Source organism: Lichenostomus cassidix, chromosome 1, assembly GCF_008360975.1.
Source record: "Lichenostomus cassidix isolate B80296 chromosome 1, HeHo_3.0, whole genome shotgun sequence".
Lineage (NCBI taxonomy): Eukaryota > Metazoa > Chordata > Aves > Passeriformes > Meliphagidae > Lichenostomus > Lichenostomus cassidix.
The window spans coordinates 71,077,048-71,092,276 of NC_139479.1; the positions used below are offsets into that span (position 1 = coordinate 71,077,048).

At 39.4% G+C, this 15,229-nt stretch overlaps 2 protein-coding genes across 8 annotated transcripts; one reads left to right on the forward strand and one right to left on the reverse strand.

The window, feature by feature from the left end:
• Window positions 1-890: 890 nt before the first annotated feature.
• MRPL57 (mitochondrial ribosomal protein L57) lies at window positions 891-2,493 on the reverse strand. 2 transcript variants are annotated; one of them, XM_085063078.1, is made up of 2 exons: window positions 2,389-2,493; window positions 891-1,362 (listed from the first exon to the last, which is right to left on the reverse strand). In XM_085063078.1, the coding sequence occupies exon 2, from the start codon at window positions 1,355-1,357 to the stop codon at window positions 1,046-1,048; it is 312 nt and encodes a 103-aa protein (XP_084919204.1). In that variant the 5' UTR covers window positions 1,358-1,362; window positions 2,389-2,493; the 3' UTR covers window positions 891-1,045. The 2 variants fall into 2 exon arrangements, with proteins under 2 accessions (XP_084919204.1, XP_084919210.1); XM_085063084.1 differs by lacking the exon at window positions 2,389-2,493 and adding an exon at window positions 1,981-2,196.
• A 1-nt stretch (window position 2,494) lies between these two features.
• Window positions 2,495-14,951, forward strand: SKA3 (spindle and kinetochore associated complex subunit 3). Of its 6 annotated transcripts, none has more exons than XM_085062954.1 (9): window positions 2,495-2,706; window positions 4,302-4,366; window positions 5,251-5,416; window positions 7,329-7,767; window positions 9,437-9,537; window positions 10,252-10,436; window positions 10,639-10,854; window positions 10,992-11,110; window positions 14,767-14,948. In XM_085062954.1, the coding sequence occupies exons 1-9, from the start codon at window positions 2,604-2,606 to the stop codon at window positions 14,840-14,842; spliced, it is 1,470 nt and encodes a 489-aa protein (XP_084919080.1). In that variant the 5' UTR covers window positions 2,495-2,603; the 3' UTR covers window positions 14,843-14,948. The 6 variants fall into 6 exon arrangements, with proteins under 6 accessions (XP_084919080.1, XP_084919110.1, XP_084919093.1 ...); XM_085062984.1 differs by lacking the exon at window positions 14,767-14,948 and adding an exon at window positions 11,918-12,454 and having other exon boundaries at window positions 2,498-2,706; XM_085062967.1 differs by having other exon boundaries at window positions 2,565-2,706; window positions 7,332-7,767; window positions 14,767-14,951.
• Window positions 14,952-15,229: the final 278 nt, after the last annotated feature.

A 15,229-nucleotide genomic window follows, 5' to 3' on the forward strand; every position in this document is an offset into this window, starting at 1 on the left:
TTGCCAGCAAGGGTCATCACCATTTGCACTAATTACAATGTCCCAGCTGTTCTACTTCCACAGTTATTTTTAATTGTGCTGCCTAAACTTGTAATGAGTTGTATTTAAGTTTGGGGCAACGTGTAAAAGATACCTGTGATAATGACGCACTTACTGTATTTTTTTGTATGTTACAGATAGGACTTGTCCTATGCACAGAGAAAACGTTGCCATTTATGGTTTAATACTTGAAGTAACTTTTTAAAACTGGCTTTTATAAATGAAATACAAAATCATATTGCTTTGCCTGGAAGTTCCATGTTTTAATTGTATTTGCAATTTCCCTGTATGTATACTTTTCCATAAAGTTCTCTTAAGCCATTTATAACCAATGAAAGTGCATTCAAGATTTTGTACATCAGTGTTCAGACCTGTTCATACTTCTCTGAAGTATAATTAATGTTTAATAAAAAAGTACCATTTTAAGTCTCTTTTCCAACGTGATATGGACTTGACACTTGAATTCATCAGTGAATGCAACATCAACTTAATAAAAGTATGTGAAAGAATCTGAAAAGTGCTCAGCTGTAGCATCTGTGTATTAGATCAGCGAGAAAAACTGCCTACTTGGGAAATACTATGTAATTGTTCCCATTTTTACACTTCAGCTGCAACAAACCCAAGATTACACTCACTCTTGACACATCTTCCAGGTCACTGGGTCTTGTAGGGAAATAAAAATCCTGACTCGTGGCTAACTCTTATTCCTTCAGGAATCACCAGCTTGGTGATTTTCACCACTGGTGATTTCACCAGGTAACTTTGTGTCTGAAGCCCTGAAGAACAGAGGGAGGGCAGATGGCACAGAGCCACACAAAGAACTTCTCTAACAAAACAATAATGAGAAAACATGCTGTTCCACAGGACTACTTTTAATGTTGTATTTTATACACCATAGCAAAGTCTTATTTGTCACCCCCACTAGTTACAGTGAATTACCATAACAGGTACAAGAGCAGATCCTAGGGTAGTGCATGCCACGCCAAATATAAATGTGCTGTACTATTCAACATGTCCACTTCTTTGACACGTTTAAGTGGTTCAAGTGATCGCTGATGTATCTGTGCTCAGGAAACTTCGTTTGTTTCAGGCTTTTGAAAGCTTCCCACTTTGCACGTCTCTCTTCTGTGTTGTGCTTGTATTCCTGCTCCTGTGTCAGGTAAGGTCGGCTCAGCCAATATTCATTCTCTGCTTCAATTTCCAACCTTCGGATCATTGCTTGCTTCATTGAATCAGTAATGCGTCTTGGTCGCCTGTACTTGCCAATCCATTGGTTTCCAGGAATTCTCTTCCGCAGTAATACTGTTGTTAAAAACATTATACCTTAAAACATAAGCAGAAATACAAAATACTTATTACCTTAGGGACAAAAATAAAACTTTGACAAGAAAACCAAAAAGCTCTGCAAGCACTCCACTGCCTTTTCGCTGGCTGGTTTGAAGGTTCAAGCTCAGAACCTGAAACTCACAAACCATCAAACACCGCAGGGCAGCACAAGGCCAGATGTACTGGAAACTTAAGTCAGAAAAGGGGAACTGAAATCTATGTACCTGAAGAATGTGTTCAGTTACACTCATATGCAATTAAAGCATATCCTCCATAAATTATTTAAGAAAAATTCAGTCACAGATACTCAGGAACAAAGGGTTCACTTCATTGATGCCTCCTCGAATAACTGTGTTGTCAAAACAAAGTATTTACACCTTTTTATTCTCGATCCAAATCTGGCCTTTCCTCGGCATTAGGTTTTGGACTACAGTCTCTCTGTAATCTTATTAGGATATTAACTGATCTTGTATTCTAACCGAGGGAAATGTGGTTGGTAGAGAAAGCACAGTATCCTGAATTAGACCAAGTGGCGTATGCAGAAGGCACCAGCAGACTCTGACACAACACTGGGTGTAATTGGGGAAGAAAGGCGGAATGACGTTTAGACTTTACCCACGTGCTCTTCGTGAACCTGTTCATCAGTCCCAAACACGCCAAACGCCCCCGTTTCTCATTAAACTGGATTTAATCAGCTTCAAAGAATCCCAGAATACGCGGAGTTGGAAGGGACCTTCCAGGACCATCGAGTCCAGCTGGCCCTGCACAGGACACCCGCAGGAGCCAGGCCATGTGCCTGAGAGTTGTCCAAACGCTTCGTGACCTGTCAGCCTTGGCGCTGTGACCAAGTCAGTCACCCCAGCACTTGTACCACAGCAGAACCAGCGCTGCCGCTCACAGAACCCACCCCACCCCGCTCCCCCACCGTGCAGCTGCACGGCCCGATTTGGAGGCGAAGCCGCGGGTATCTGCGGGGACCCTGCTGCTTCGTGCCCCAGCTCCCGTTCCAAAGCCCCCACTCACCGGGAAGCTCCCGCGGCGGCTGCGGCGCTCGCTGAGGAGCCAAGATGGCGGCGGGCTGGCGGTCGGCAGGCAGAGCGCGGCTCTCGCGAGAGGCGGGGGCGGGGCCCGGCGGCGCCAATGGGGCTCGCGCTGGCGGCGGTTTGAAGTGGCGCGCGCGGCTCGGCTCCGGCTCCGCTCCGTTCCCCTCAGCGCCGCCGCCGTGCCGCCTCGGAGCCATGGACGTGACCAGGGGCTTCTTCGGCAAGCTGCGGGACCTGGCGCTCACCGTGGAGAAGGAGGTGAAGCAGCTGGAGCGGGCCATGCGCCGGGAGGACGCGGGTAAGCGCAGCCCGAGGCCATGGCCGCACGCCTGGCGCTCGGGGCTTCGCGGTCGTTCCCGGGGCTCCTTGCTCGGCTTGCCTTCCCGCCTGCTGCTGTCCCCGGTGCTCCTCCGGGAGTGCCTTTGGGCCCAGGGTGAGCCCGGGAAGTTGCTCGGCTGGGAATTGCTTTGGCTTCTCCTCGTATCGCTGTCTCTCTGAGCTCCTTTGTGGGTGTGAGGCTGAGCTTTTGTCGCGGAGAAAAGCAGGATGCCCGGGATGAAATGGGAATCGCGCTCTTGCTTCTCGTTCTTTGCGTGGATCCATAAAGTAAAATATTTGTAGGGCGTGTTCTCTGTCTGCACAGATAGCTCAGGCTTCCAACTGTGTTTATCTCTGTGCTGTGTCTAGTCACGCAGTAGCAAACTCTTCCACACCGTTTGCGTTAGCCTTGGTTTCCAGCGGAGAAAGGTATCGACTGCTGCGTTGTGTAAGTGAGCAGTGCATCTGCCCACGGGCAAACACGGTGGGACAATTCCGTTTTCTGCTGATACGTGTTTTTCACTGGTGTCCATATCACTTTTTTTAAATTTCCTATAAGCTCTTCAAGGATAAAATGTTAACACAGGTAATTCTTGACAGCCCAGGGACCTACGTGTTTTATTAATATCTGCTATACATTCATTTCTGCAGTATTAGCTGCGACATTAAAGTGGAAGCCTGGGCAGTTTCTCGATGCAGTTTAACACACTGTACAAAGGGCAGTTTTTTGGTGTCCAAGGTACTCAACAGGTACTAGGTCTCTGGTTTTCTCTGTATTGACTCTCTTTCTCTAATGTACAACTCTCACATCTCTAGTATCATAGAAACATAGAATGTTTTGGAGTGGAATGGACCTTAAAGATCACCTAGTTGCAACCACCCTACCATGGGCAGGGACACCTCCCACTAGACCAGGTTGCTCAGAGTCCCATGAACCCTGCCTTGAACACTTTCAGAAATGAGACATTCACAGCTTCTCTGGGCAAACTGTTCCAGAACCTCGCCATTCTCATAGCAAAGAACTTCCTCCTAATAGCTAACCTAAATCTGCTCTCTCTTCATTTGAATTCATTCACCCTTGTTCTGTCACTATATGCCCTTGTAAAAAGTCCTCCTCCACGTTTCTTGTAGGCTCCCTCAGGTACTGGAAGGCTGCAATTAGCTCATCCTGAAGCAGCCTCTATTCCAGGCTGAACAATCCCACCTCCCTCAGCCTTTCCTTGTAGGAGATGTGCTCCATCCCTCTAATATTCTTAATGGCCCTCAGCAGGACTTGCTCCATGTCCATGTCCTCCCTGTGGTGGGACCCCAGATCTGGATGCAGCACTGCAGGTGGGGTCTCAGCAGAGCAGAGGGGCAGAATCCTCTCCCTGCCCTGCTGCCAATGTAGCTTTGGATGCAGCCCAGGACAAGATTGGCTTTCTGGGCTGTGAGTGCACACTGACAGCTTATGTCCAGCTTCTCATCTGCTAATACAGGAAATTGCATTCCCATGCAGAATGTTACTTGCATGCTAAAACACTAAGACACTTTTTTTATTTTCCAAACTCTTTTATGTGGACATGCATCTCAAAGACTATGAAGATGAATCTCCAATAACAGTCTTGCATGACCTCCATCGTGAAATCAAGACTCAGAAGGTAGTATCTTAACTCACTTCTTTCTTGAAAAATTATATTTATGTGCATGCTCCATAAACTGATGATTGTGTTTTGTTCATTAAGCCACAATTCAACTTTGTTAGTCAGCAGTTATAACCCTTCTTTTTACTCACCTATAAGTCCTCATAATGGCCATGGATATAGGGGTAGTGCCCTAAAACTTGTGACTCAAAGTAGCTTTAGCAATGTTTATTAGTTTGCAGTCACTATTGTCACTCAGGTAAGCAGGGAACAAAGGTTACAGGGAAGTTGTAGCTGTGCCAGGGTGTGAGGAGTGTGATTTAGGAGGAGCAGCTCCCAGCAAACTTGAGCTTGCTTGTTTTCCATGACCAGCCTTTAGAATAAAATCAATCTCCACAGAAGTTTCAGTACCTTCAGCCATTCAGTTAAACTTGTGGAAAATGTTGTCTATTTCTTATACAGAAGTAGGAATAATGGGTTATAGAAATGAGCAAGTATAGAAATAATTAAGTGGTATAAATGCGAGGTTTACTTTCTGCTCTGCACTAGTTCTTTGTACATATGGAGTAAGAGTCCAAACTAATTCCTGTTATCTCATATTTTTCTGGAGTAAAAGCATATGTTTTTCTATGCAAGATTACCAGTAAGTAGTTATCATATTATGAGCTGTCATCATAGTTTAACTTTTATAAGGTTTTATACATTTGTGCCGTATATATTCCTGATATTCTGTATGTATATATACCTGATAGTTTCCAGGTATTGAAAAGATCTAATTTTGCTGCTTATCTTCATCTGAATTGCAGTCAAATACTTACTCCCAAAATGTGTGTAAACAACTATCATGTGATGATTTGAAAACCAGTATTTCTATGTTTCATTCCCCCTCTCTGTCCCCAAAGGAAGATGTTAGTGCCAGTCTTGATAAGAGTTCTTCTGAAAAACAAGCAATTAATGAGTTTATGAAGGCAAGTGAAATACTGATGCAAAGAAATGCAGCAGATCTTGGAAAAATAAGAGAGCTGTTTGAGAAATATGGCTACAAACCACATGTCAAAGACTCTACAGGTAATATTTCTTGGCAATGCAGTATGTGAAGAAAAGTATCATTTTTATAAAAATGTTTCTCTTTAGCTACATGTATATTTCTATTAATTAAGGGATCAAGTAGATCTATGTTATTTGCTTTCTAATAATATCCAGAGGGTAAAAGGTTTTGTTGTGATTGGTGCCATAAGAGTAAATCAAAATACAAACACTTGGAGTTAGATCTTCTGACATGCTTTTAGGTTAGTGTATGTTTGGTTTGGGGTTTTTTCAGTAATAATTTTACTCAGAAAATATGTTGGCAAGCATGTTTTTATAACCCAGTGAATTAAGCTGCTTCAGCTTCTCATGCGTGAGAAACTATTGTAGGTGCACCTCATTTGGTTTGTATTCATATATATGGTTTCATTAACTTAAATCACCTTAGAGAAAATCTTAACATGTCTGTTTTGCAGCACAAATGGGACAAGAAAATATGCACAGGAATTAGGTGGTGTGTGACAAGCAGTAGTAGCTTGATTGTTGGAGGGTAAGGCAGTCCTTAATCCAGTCAGAAAATACACACACACCTGTCTGAGAAATCCAGATGTGCCAAATGAGTGAAAGTACTACATCTGTCACTACTACACATACTTACTCCTTTTGGTATCGAGGGCCCAGTCAGTCTTCAGAAACCCTTTGACAGGGTCTTAACCTTCCCTGAGCATTATCTAGTCATTACAAAGAACAAAATTACAGTTATGAACCATATTCATGTCCTAGTTGAGTTGCTATAGCTGTTTTACACAGATAGGGTAGAAGGCTCTGGTTTTTGTAGTACCTTTCTTCCTATAGTCTTTTTGCCTTTAAAGAATTCTCCAAACAGAGCTACAAGGTTAAATTATTTTTAAGTGGTATTTTTAAGCTAAGTGTTTCTGAATACATAATACCACTGCACACCAGAAGGTATAGTACTTTAAATAGCCTCCCTCCCCCTACCCACCTCACAGAATCAATTAGGTTGGAGAAGACTTCTGAATCATCAAGTCCAATCTGTGGCTGAACACCACCAAGACAACCAGACCATGGCAGTGAGAGCCACGTCCAGTCTTTCCTCAAACACCTCCAGGGATGGTGACTCCACCACCTCCCTGGGCAGCCCATTCCAATGTCTAATCACCCTTTTTTGTGTAAAAATTCTTCCTGATGTCCAACCTAAACCTCCCATGGCACAGCTTAAGACTATTTCCTCTTGTCCTGTCACTTGTTGCCTGAGAGAAGAGCCCAACTCCCCACCTGGCTACACCCTCCTTTTTCAGGCAGTTGTAGAGAGCAATAAGGTCCACCCTGAGCCTCCTCTTCCCCAGGCTGAACACCCTCAGCTGCTCCTCACAGGACTTGTGCTCCAGACACTTCACCAGATTCATTGCCCTTCACTTACTATATCATGCAGAAATTCACAAACGTTTTGGTTTATCTAACTTCAAAAGTGTACAAATTACACATTTACCTATTTTTGCAGTGGACTCTTGTTATATAAAAAGCTGTCTTCTATCACAAGTTTTTAGTTGCTGCTTCATAACCTTTCTTCAATACTATTTTTCTGAATAATGAGCATTATAGTACTGTGTGGAGCCTTTGCTCTTTCCCCAAAAACCTTTTTATCTCCATGCAGGGAGAAAAATACACTTGTGTAAAAATCTTTGAATTTCATTTTCCCTACAAATAGTATTTGCCAGCAGAGTGAAATTCAGTAAATATGTGACTTATATTTATAGCTTAGCCTAATACAAGCTTTTGATATCTGTTGTAGCTTCAGGTTCAGTACTTTAAAGAAGGAACCTATTTTTACAATAAGTAAAAAATTTTGAATACTGAGGAGATGTCCCAATTTTTTTTATAAATTCTTAGAATGGAAACTTCTGACATATTTTTTTTTTCTTTTCTTAAAAAGAAGAGGAGGAAGAAGTTAACAGTGAATCAGCAACATCTATCCAGAATAAATCTGACGAAGAAAAAGCAAATGCTGTGTCTAATCTTTCCGCTTGTACTGAGAAGCCACCGTTGCCCGAAGACCCACTGCCTAACCCCCAGCTTTCTGATTTTGGTCTTTCACAATATGCTTTCTCCAGGCCTTGGAGTGCAGTGAAAGCACAGCACACGTCATATGCACATCAACAAAAGAATGCTGCACTCAACTCAAAGATCAAAACTCCACTAAAACTGCGAACACCCCGTGCTTTGCCCAAAACACCAAAATGTAAGCTAAAGATGGATGATTATGAGTGTGCAACACCAAAACTTGAACACTTTGGCATTAGTGAACATACCATGTGTATGAATGAAGATTACACAATGTCTCTTATTAATAAGACTTCTCAGACAATCAAAAAGTAAGTTCCTGAAGTTCAGATTTTGTCTGCCGAATTTTCTGTATTCTCTTCTTGCTGTACTAATTTCTTGCTGCTATTGCCCTTCTATTTGTCTTCAGGTGAGTGATTGTTGTCTCTCAGCTGGTTGGCCCTGTGTTATTTAACTCTCTACATGTTTTCACATACCCATTACAGTGCCTAATGCTGACATGAAATACATCTGATGTGCTCCTTGACTGCACCATAAGAATCTTCCATACACGATGCATTTTCAAAGGGGAAAACACAATGTGATCTGTTGCCTTCCTTAACCATGGATTTGGGTCTGGGCTTGTCTTCCATAGATACTATATAGGCAGTTTAAAGGTTTCAGACGCTTTAGCAATACAAAAAAAACCCCAGGTTTGTAAAGCATTGAGTAAATTTATAGAAGCATTGTATTGTCTTTTAAATAAGCACCACCTTACGAACAGTTTGCTGCTTTTGCTCCAGTCTTCTGTTGAAAAGGCTTCTCTAGATTTTCGCTGTCCTAATTATAAAGAAAAATAATTGTAGCAGTGAGGTATAAAGCACCTAGTTTATAGGTCATGTTTCTATAGTTGGTATTAGCAATATGTTCCATTTTAAAAGCTGACAGTACCTAAATATTTGATATTTAGAGAAATTGTTTGGAAAACGAGGTCATATGCATGAAAACCACTTTGAAAATTCTACTGGTTCCACTCATTGTAAAAATTAAATTCATATGGTTTCAACTATCTATAAAATTTCAAAGACAAAACTGACTTGAAAAGCCACTTTTTTATTTAACTCAAAGTTTGAGATGTGTTCATCTAAGTGAAATATACTGCTTCATATACTGCCTACACTGTTTACTGGGGGTTTTTTTTAAGTTTAGACATTTTGTAGAGCTGCTCTAAATCTGGTTATCATAGTTAAGATAATTTTTTTAACATTTTGAATAATTTTCTTGAAAGAACAGTTTTGTGTGTAAGTTAGGTAAGCTTCCACTTTTTGCCTGTTACTGTCTTAACTGCATATGCCATTTTTCCACCAGAATATCTTGGATAGGAAAAATATTTTTATAAATTTCTGTTTCCAGTGTTATGGAATTGATATTAAATAGCTTGTCACTTTGAAATCACTAAATAGTCTTTTAAAATAATTTTGGGATTTGTCCTTTTAAATAGTTATATAATTACTTTAAAGCTCTATAGTATTTGGTTAAGTATTTGATTTGATTATTATTTAAACTTAAAAATTCAATTAAAAAGCTTTTAGTATTCACAAGACTCTTATTCATTTAAAAGCAGAAAATATTTTTTCTTGTTCTTTAGAATTTCATAGGCAACAGGCAGTTCAAAATAAAACCCCTAACACAAAATTGACCATCTAGGGGCATCTGTCCTACCCTGGGCACTATTTTGGTTGTTTGGTTTGGTTTTTTCTGAATGCCTTGGATTGCAGTCTCAGTGTATTTGATAATTTGTGGCTAGACTAAACATTTGCATATTACAAATTGCAGTAGAATCATAGATGAAAAAATCTATAAAAAATTCATATTTGAGAAAGATAATTTTTTACTTGCATATTCACAAATGAATACTAGAAAAGTGATCAGAGTGGCTATATTTCTTTAATTGTGACTTCTTTATAATACCTGAGAGCTAACTGGGGATTTGGTTTTCAGGTTGGTTGAAAGAGATGATAATGGAGGAAATTTGCCAGAAATGACAGTCAGGGAAATCATGGTTACTCCTGCAGCAAAATCAAGAATGAGAGCTGAGAATGGTAAGTTAAAAATATGTGAAATAAATATAAATATCCACTTTTATAGAATGTGTGTGTAAATGTGTTGTAAACACATGGTAGACTTAAATTGTGTTTCTGGTTAAATATAGTTAATTCAGGCCCAGTCATTGCATGAGTATGAATGTCTAAAAATGTTAATGGCTTCTATGGGAAAGTTTCTCACTCCCTGTAAATCTTTCCTCATCCTTGTACTCATATCCAACTGGAATTTTGTAGAGGAATTAACCATTTTGTAACTGCAGCTTATCCTTTTTTGAAATAAAAATATTGTTTTGCCAACTTAGCCTTTTTTTCTGAGAATATCCGTTAGGTGTGTTTAAAGACAGGAAAGAAAGGGGCTAGCAAGACGGTAATTTAAGACTTTCAAGAGTGATACTAAATCTTTGAGAGGAGAAATAGGTTGTTTTAAAAATCTGTAAAAATCTTGGGACAAACATAGTGACAATTAGGTAAATTAGAAGGTAAAGCAATGCTGATTTAAGTTGGGTTTCTTCACCTGTATTCAGTAGTGGGACTAGAATGACTACATTATTTTGCATTTGCTGCTTTTAAGGAATACTGTAATTTGGATGGATCAAGATATCAACTAAAATGATACAGATTTTTAGAAACTGAAACTAGTAATAGTTATATATGTGTGTGTGTGTGTGTGTATGCATATAATTTTATTTTTATTTCACTCACCCTTAATAGCAGCTGACTGGATGGCTTCTCCTATGGTATTTGTATTTTGTACTCCTGACGTGAAGGCCTCTTCCAAAACAAATAATACAGTATTATCAAAGTCACCAGAGACAAAGGAACTGCCTCTTCCCAGTCATGCAGCAACACCACAGTGTCCAGATTTTCAAACAAGATGGCTAAAAGCAGAAGCTAAGGTAGTAAATAGCAATTATGTACATTTTCACATGCTTTGCCATAAGCAGTTTTTAAAACTTCAGCTTGGGATTCTTTTCCAATGCTATTTTTTCTTATGTCACTGTAAAATTTCTTTCTAATCATAATTCTGTAAGAACATTTACTAAATACTCTACCTAACATAAGTAAATTAACTGAAGGCATTTCATACCTCTTTTGCAGCAGCAGGTAGAGCCAGGGGGAAAGATTGAGTCCGTGACAAAGAATGATGCAAAAGATACACAATACAAAGAAGATAGAATTCCTTCTACTGCGAGCTCTGATGAGTATCTTAAACATTTTGGGGACCCTTCTCCTCCCAAACTGAAACACTATGACCAGTTACTCAATACTCCTCCACCTCCAGAAATAACAAGTATAACAGATGATGTTCTAAAGGTTAGCTAATATGTTTTTTTTTCCCTAACTAATTTTAGCATCAAAATACTAGAATTAAAAGGGCCTAGTTCTATCTGTATCAATCTGTTTGGAGTTCTTAAATAATTCTTTTTATTCCCATTTGATGTTTCCTATAGATTCTTTCTCAATATAATCATAAGGTAGACTCCTCTAACACCAAAGAAATGGAGACCAAGGTAGGAAAAACTGCAAGATATGAAAGTGATTCCACTAATTACTACAACAAAGAGAACAGGTATGATTACATTTTACAAATTTAATGAAGTAATTTCATTTGTAGGCACTACAAAGAGTCTTTAATGCACTTAGAAATTAATGCAGCTGCTTGCTCTTCAACTATCAGAACAGCTCTTGCTTTTGTGACTAAATAACTGGGTTCTGGCATGGTATCTTGGTATCTGACTACCTGTTTGTTAAGAACAAATATTATAGTTGATGGTGTGCTTGGATCCCCCCAAATTTAAAAAGAAAAAAAAAAAAAAAAAGGAAGGCAGAGCTTTACTGTAGGTTTATCTGTAAGTATACTTTGCTTTGTGGCAATCAAAACACCAGTGAATGCTTTCAGAGTAAATTTAGGCAATAAAACGAAGGAGTTTGGAGGAAAGTAAGTGGGAACTGATTTCACAGTTGTTTTGACAAACAGAAAATTCTTTGAAATACAGAGCTACAATAAGTATGAGTAATCTTAGAACAATTGAATAATAGTTTTATAAAGAACACCATCAATTTGAATATGAAGAAGTTTTTATGACAACTTTATCAAATTGTAGGTATTCCTGATTCAATGCAATATATTTTATGCTTGTTGATTGTATGTTAAACCTAGAGTCTGTACAGATTATTTAAATAGCAGGTACAAGGAATGTATAAGGATCAACCCAGACTGAGACTTATAAAAGTTGGTATCTTACTATACTTGGGAGTTGGAATCCATTTGGGTAATCTCACTTTAGATAAAAAAGACAAGTGTTCAATATTTGTCTTCTTTTAATTCAAAATACAATTGAAATAAGCTCATGAACTCATCTGGGTATATTTTCAGAGGATATCGAGGAGTTTTCAAGCCAAACTTCTGAAATTAAACAGAAGACTATGTTGAAACTGTTTCACACTTGTGGATCTTATCACCAAATCATAACAAGTTCAAAAAGCAAAAGGAAACACTGGTGGGAAGGAAGAACCATACCAAGAAAAAGCTTTTTTTAATAGAGAAAAATTCTTTATCCGTGATGTGGATAAACTTGTTTGAACTAACAACTTGTGCTAAATTTCCTATTGACGTTATTGGCAAAATGTATTGTGGGTTTTTAAATATATTACACTTCAGAGAGGAACAGAGATTCATATACAAGCTAGTACTTCTGTTGTTTGTTGTGTAGGATTGCATTTGCAGTAGGCTCTAGAGAGTGCAGTTAGGGTGTAATAAAATGAAAATCCAGTACATTGCTCGAAGAAGTGGATATCTCTGGTTGTTCTGGTGACTCTACATTGTTTCAGGGCTGAGGCTGAAGTCTAGTACTTCAACGGGATTTGGTATCTTCAACAGAGACTAGGCTTTTTTTATATTGGCAGAGTACCTCCTGCATCAGACTGTTACCTCTCTGGCAGACAGGCATTTCCCGTGCAGCTTCTTTCTTACTATGCATCAACATAGTATCAGGTGCTATGCATCTGGTTTCTTTGTAGCCCCAGGAAGGCGACTCTGGCTCCACTGTGAGTTATTTGAAAATGTGCAATTGATACAAATTATGTGAGTATTCAACTGCTGGAAGAATTTGCTGGCAGCCGTGTAGGTGATTGCTTCCTCTCCTGCTCCTGCCATGTGTATTCTCTTCAGTGCTGGTGTCACTTCTAAATACACACATCTACCCCTGTAGTAGCTAACCAAGATGAAGTTCTTAGAGCTGTTTGGGCCAGTTTGCTGTTTCAGCTATTCCTCTAAGTGACTCCAGAACTGCTCGTACCATTCGTCTTTCAGTTGATGGCTGAAATTCTGTCATTTATATGAGGGCAAATGTGCAACACATCAGAAGGGAGAGACTGTCCCAGGAGATGGGGATAAGTGGATGTTTTTCTGAGCTCAGCTCTATATTTTTTTTTTCAGTCTTCAGGATATGCAAACATCTAGAGATGCCCACAATTATTTCTTCAGTTGCTTAGACAGACTTGTCCTGGTTAAAACTTAACAAGTAAAGGTGCCTTTTCCCTGCTATTACAGTCATTTTCCAGGATAAGTGTACATCAAATTAATTGGAGAAGGTGATTTTCTACTAGTTCTGACCTGAGTACACTGTCGTTGAAAATGCTAGTTTCTGTTTAAAAGCATGTACGTATTAATGTGTCAGTCTGTGAGCCTGGTTAATACTTTTGTATACTAAATAAATGTGTCTCAAATGCTTGGTGTCTGCTATAAGAACACTTACTTGTTCTACCCATCTTCCTCAGAGAGTGAAGACCACATGTGCTTCCAGCTATTTCATAGATTAAAACTACGTGGGGGGTGAATGCTGGTTCCAGAATTTCGGGGCTTTGGAAAGGTACAAAGTATTCTTGCTGCAGAGCAAGATTCTTTCAACCAGACAGATTTACCAGCACTGAACAGGAGGGATTTCACAGCCTGCATTCTCCTTCCGCAGCTCTTGATGACTACTTTTCTGCCCTCATGCAAGCCAGACACCGTTTTAACATGAAATTGAACAAGCAGCACTACTCTCCCAGTCCTGGCTGTATTGTCCCTGCCTTCGAGTAACAAAACTTGCAAAAGGACTTGGAGAAGTCTTTTACCTAAACTTGGGAACAACCCATCACTCCACTGTGCTTTCCTCCATGAGGAAACTGCGGAGTTGTACCTACCACTGCTGGGGTTTTCACTGCAAGCCACTTGCATCATTTTGCTTGCCTATTAATATATCTGCTACTTTTCATTAACTAATACAAAAGGGATTTGATTAATATTTTGAGATACAAATTACCTTCAATATCACAATTGAAATCTTAAAATCTTCTGGTCTACTCAAGCTATTATGACATGATGGAGGTATGAGACTTTTTGGAATCTAGAAATGAAGTTGTACTTGTTGGATTTGTTTTTCTTGCCTACAATATTACCCTAATACACATAATATTGTTGTTTGTATTTGCATTAATTTTTTACAGGCAACGCATTGCTCTGAGATAGATATAATCACAGCAGCAAAACAAAAACTAGTTTTAGTTTGCCATGCTTCACCTTTGGAATTCTTTTAGGTTTCAGGACAGCCTAAGCAGTAGTTTGAGTATCGGGAGCAAGGGAGGGAAATGACAGAAGTGTAGGGACTGGAACAGGCTCCCCAGAGAGACAGTGGAGTGTCCTTCTCTGGAGATATTAAAAACCCACCTGGATGCAATCCTGTGCAATCTGCTGCAGTGTGGGGGGTGGGACAGGTGGCTGTGTGGCCATCTGACATACTGGAACAACCAAGGATGTAGCCATGGGGTTGCAGGTGGAGAAAACTCTTAAGCCAGTGTTGCTGCTGGAGAAATGCTTGTCCTGCTGCACACTAAAGTTAATAACATGTCAAAGTCAGAATGATGCAAAAGAACTTAAATTTCATATGTTGGTTTGTTGTGGGGTCTATCTCTTCAACAGCATTGGCCTGTGAGGAAGTGCAGTTTGGATAAACAGTAGCTAATTATGTAGCAAATGCTGTAGTTCTGTAAGAGACAGTCATCACCTGAAAACAAGCAAAATTGCCAGACTATAGTTGGTTCTGTGTTGTGCTTTATTTAGTTTAACTGGGGGCTGTTTCACCAATTCCCTTGCACAGGATCTAGTGGTTGTGCAGTTTTACGATGGATTTCTTCCATTTGCCAAGGCACTGAAAGTCTAATTATTTTTGTTTTCTCTTCTAGTTTGTCCTTGCCAACAGTAATCTCAAACTCAGCTTCTGCCCATGTGAGTGTTAGATCAGATGTAAGGGAAGAATGAGAACAGGATCACATCTAGCAGTGCCTGCTCTCAGCAAAGATTGAACCCAGCACAAAATTGCCCTTCAGTATTTAAGAACATCTGGGAAGTAAGCAAAAAAGCATGGCCTTAATTTTTCCTTCATTTAATATATCTATTTCATATTATATAATAATTTCTATATAATTATATATAATTTTATATAATCTATCAGTTTAAATGTAAAATCTCATTCGTTCTTACACGAATACCTACTTTAACAAAGGGCCAGTTGACATCACGGTAGGGAGCTGACCAGATCCATGAATTTCTTTGAACTTTTCTTGCTTAACTCAAGTTGAAGAGTTTAAAAAAAAAATAGCACAAATGTGCATGCTTGGGAAATGGTCCATGGAAGTAAGATGCTGT

What these genes read in the sequence shown, in the direction of transcription:
- MRPL57 (XM_085063078.1), bottom strand. Translation starts at nt 1,357, where the DNA reads ATGTTTTTAACAACAGTATTACTGCGGAAGAGAATTCCTGGAAACCAA.
- SKA3 (XM_085062954.1), top strand. Translation starts at nt 2,604, where the DNA reads ATGGACGTGACCAGGGGCTTCTTCGGCAAGCTGCGGGACCTGGCGCTC. An exon ending in ACATGTCAAAGACTCTACAG is followed by an intron (nt 5,417 to 7,328) that starts GTAATATTTCTT and finishes TTTCTTAAAAAG; the next exon opens with AAGAGGAGGAAGAAGTTAAC. An exon ending in TACTACAACAAAGAGAACAG is followed by an intron (nt 11,111 to 14,766) that starts GTATGATTACAT and finishes TTTCTCTTCTAG; the next exon opens with TTTGTCCTTGCCAACAGTAA.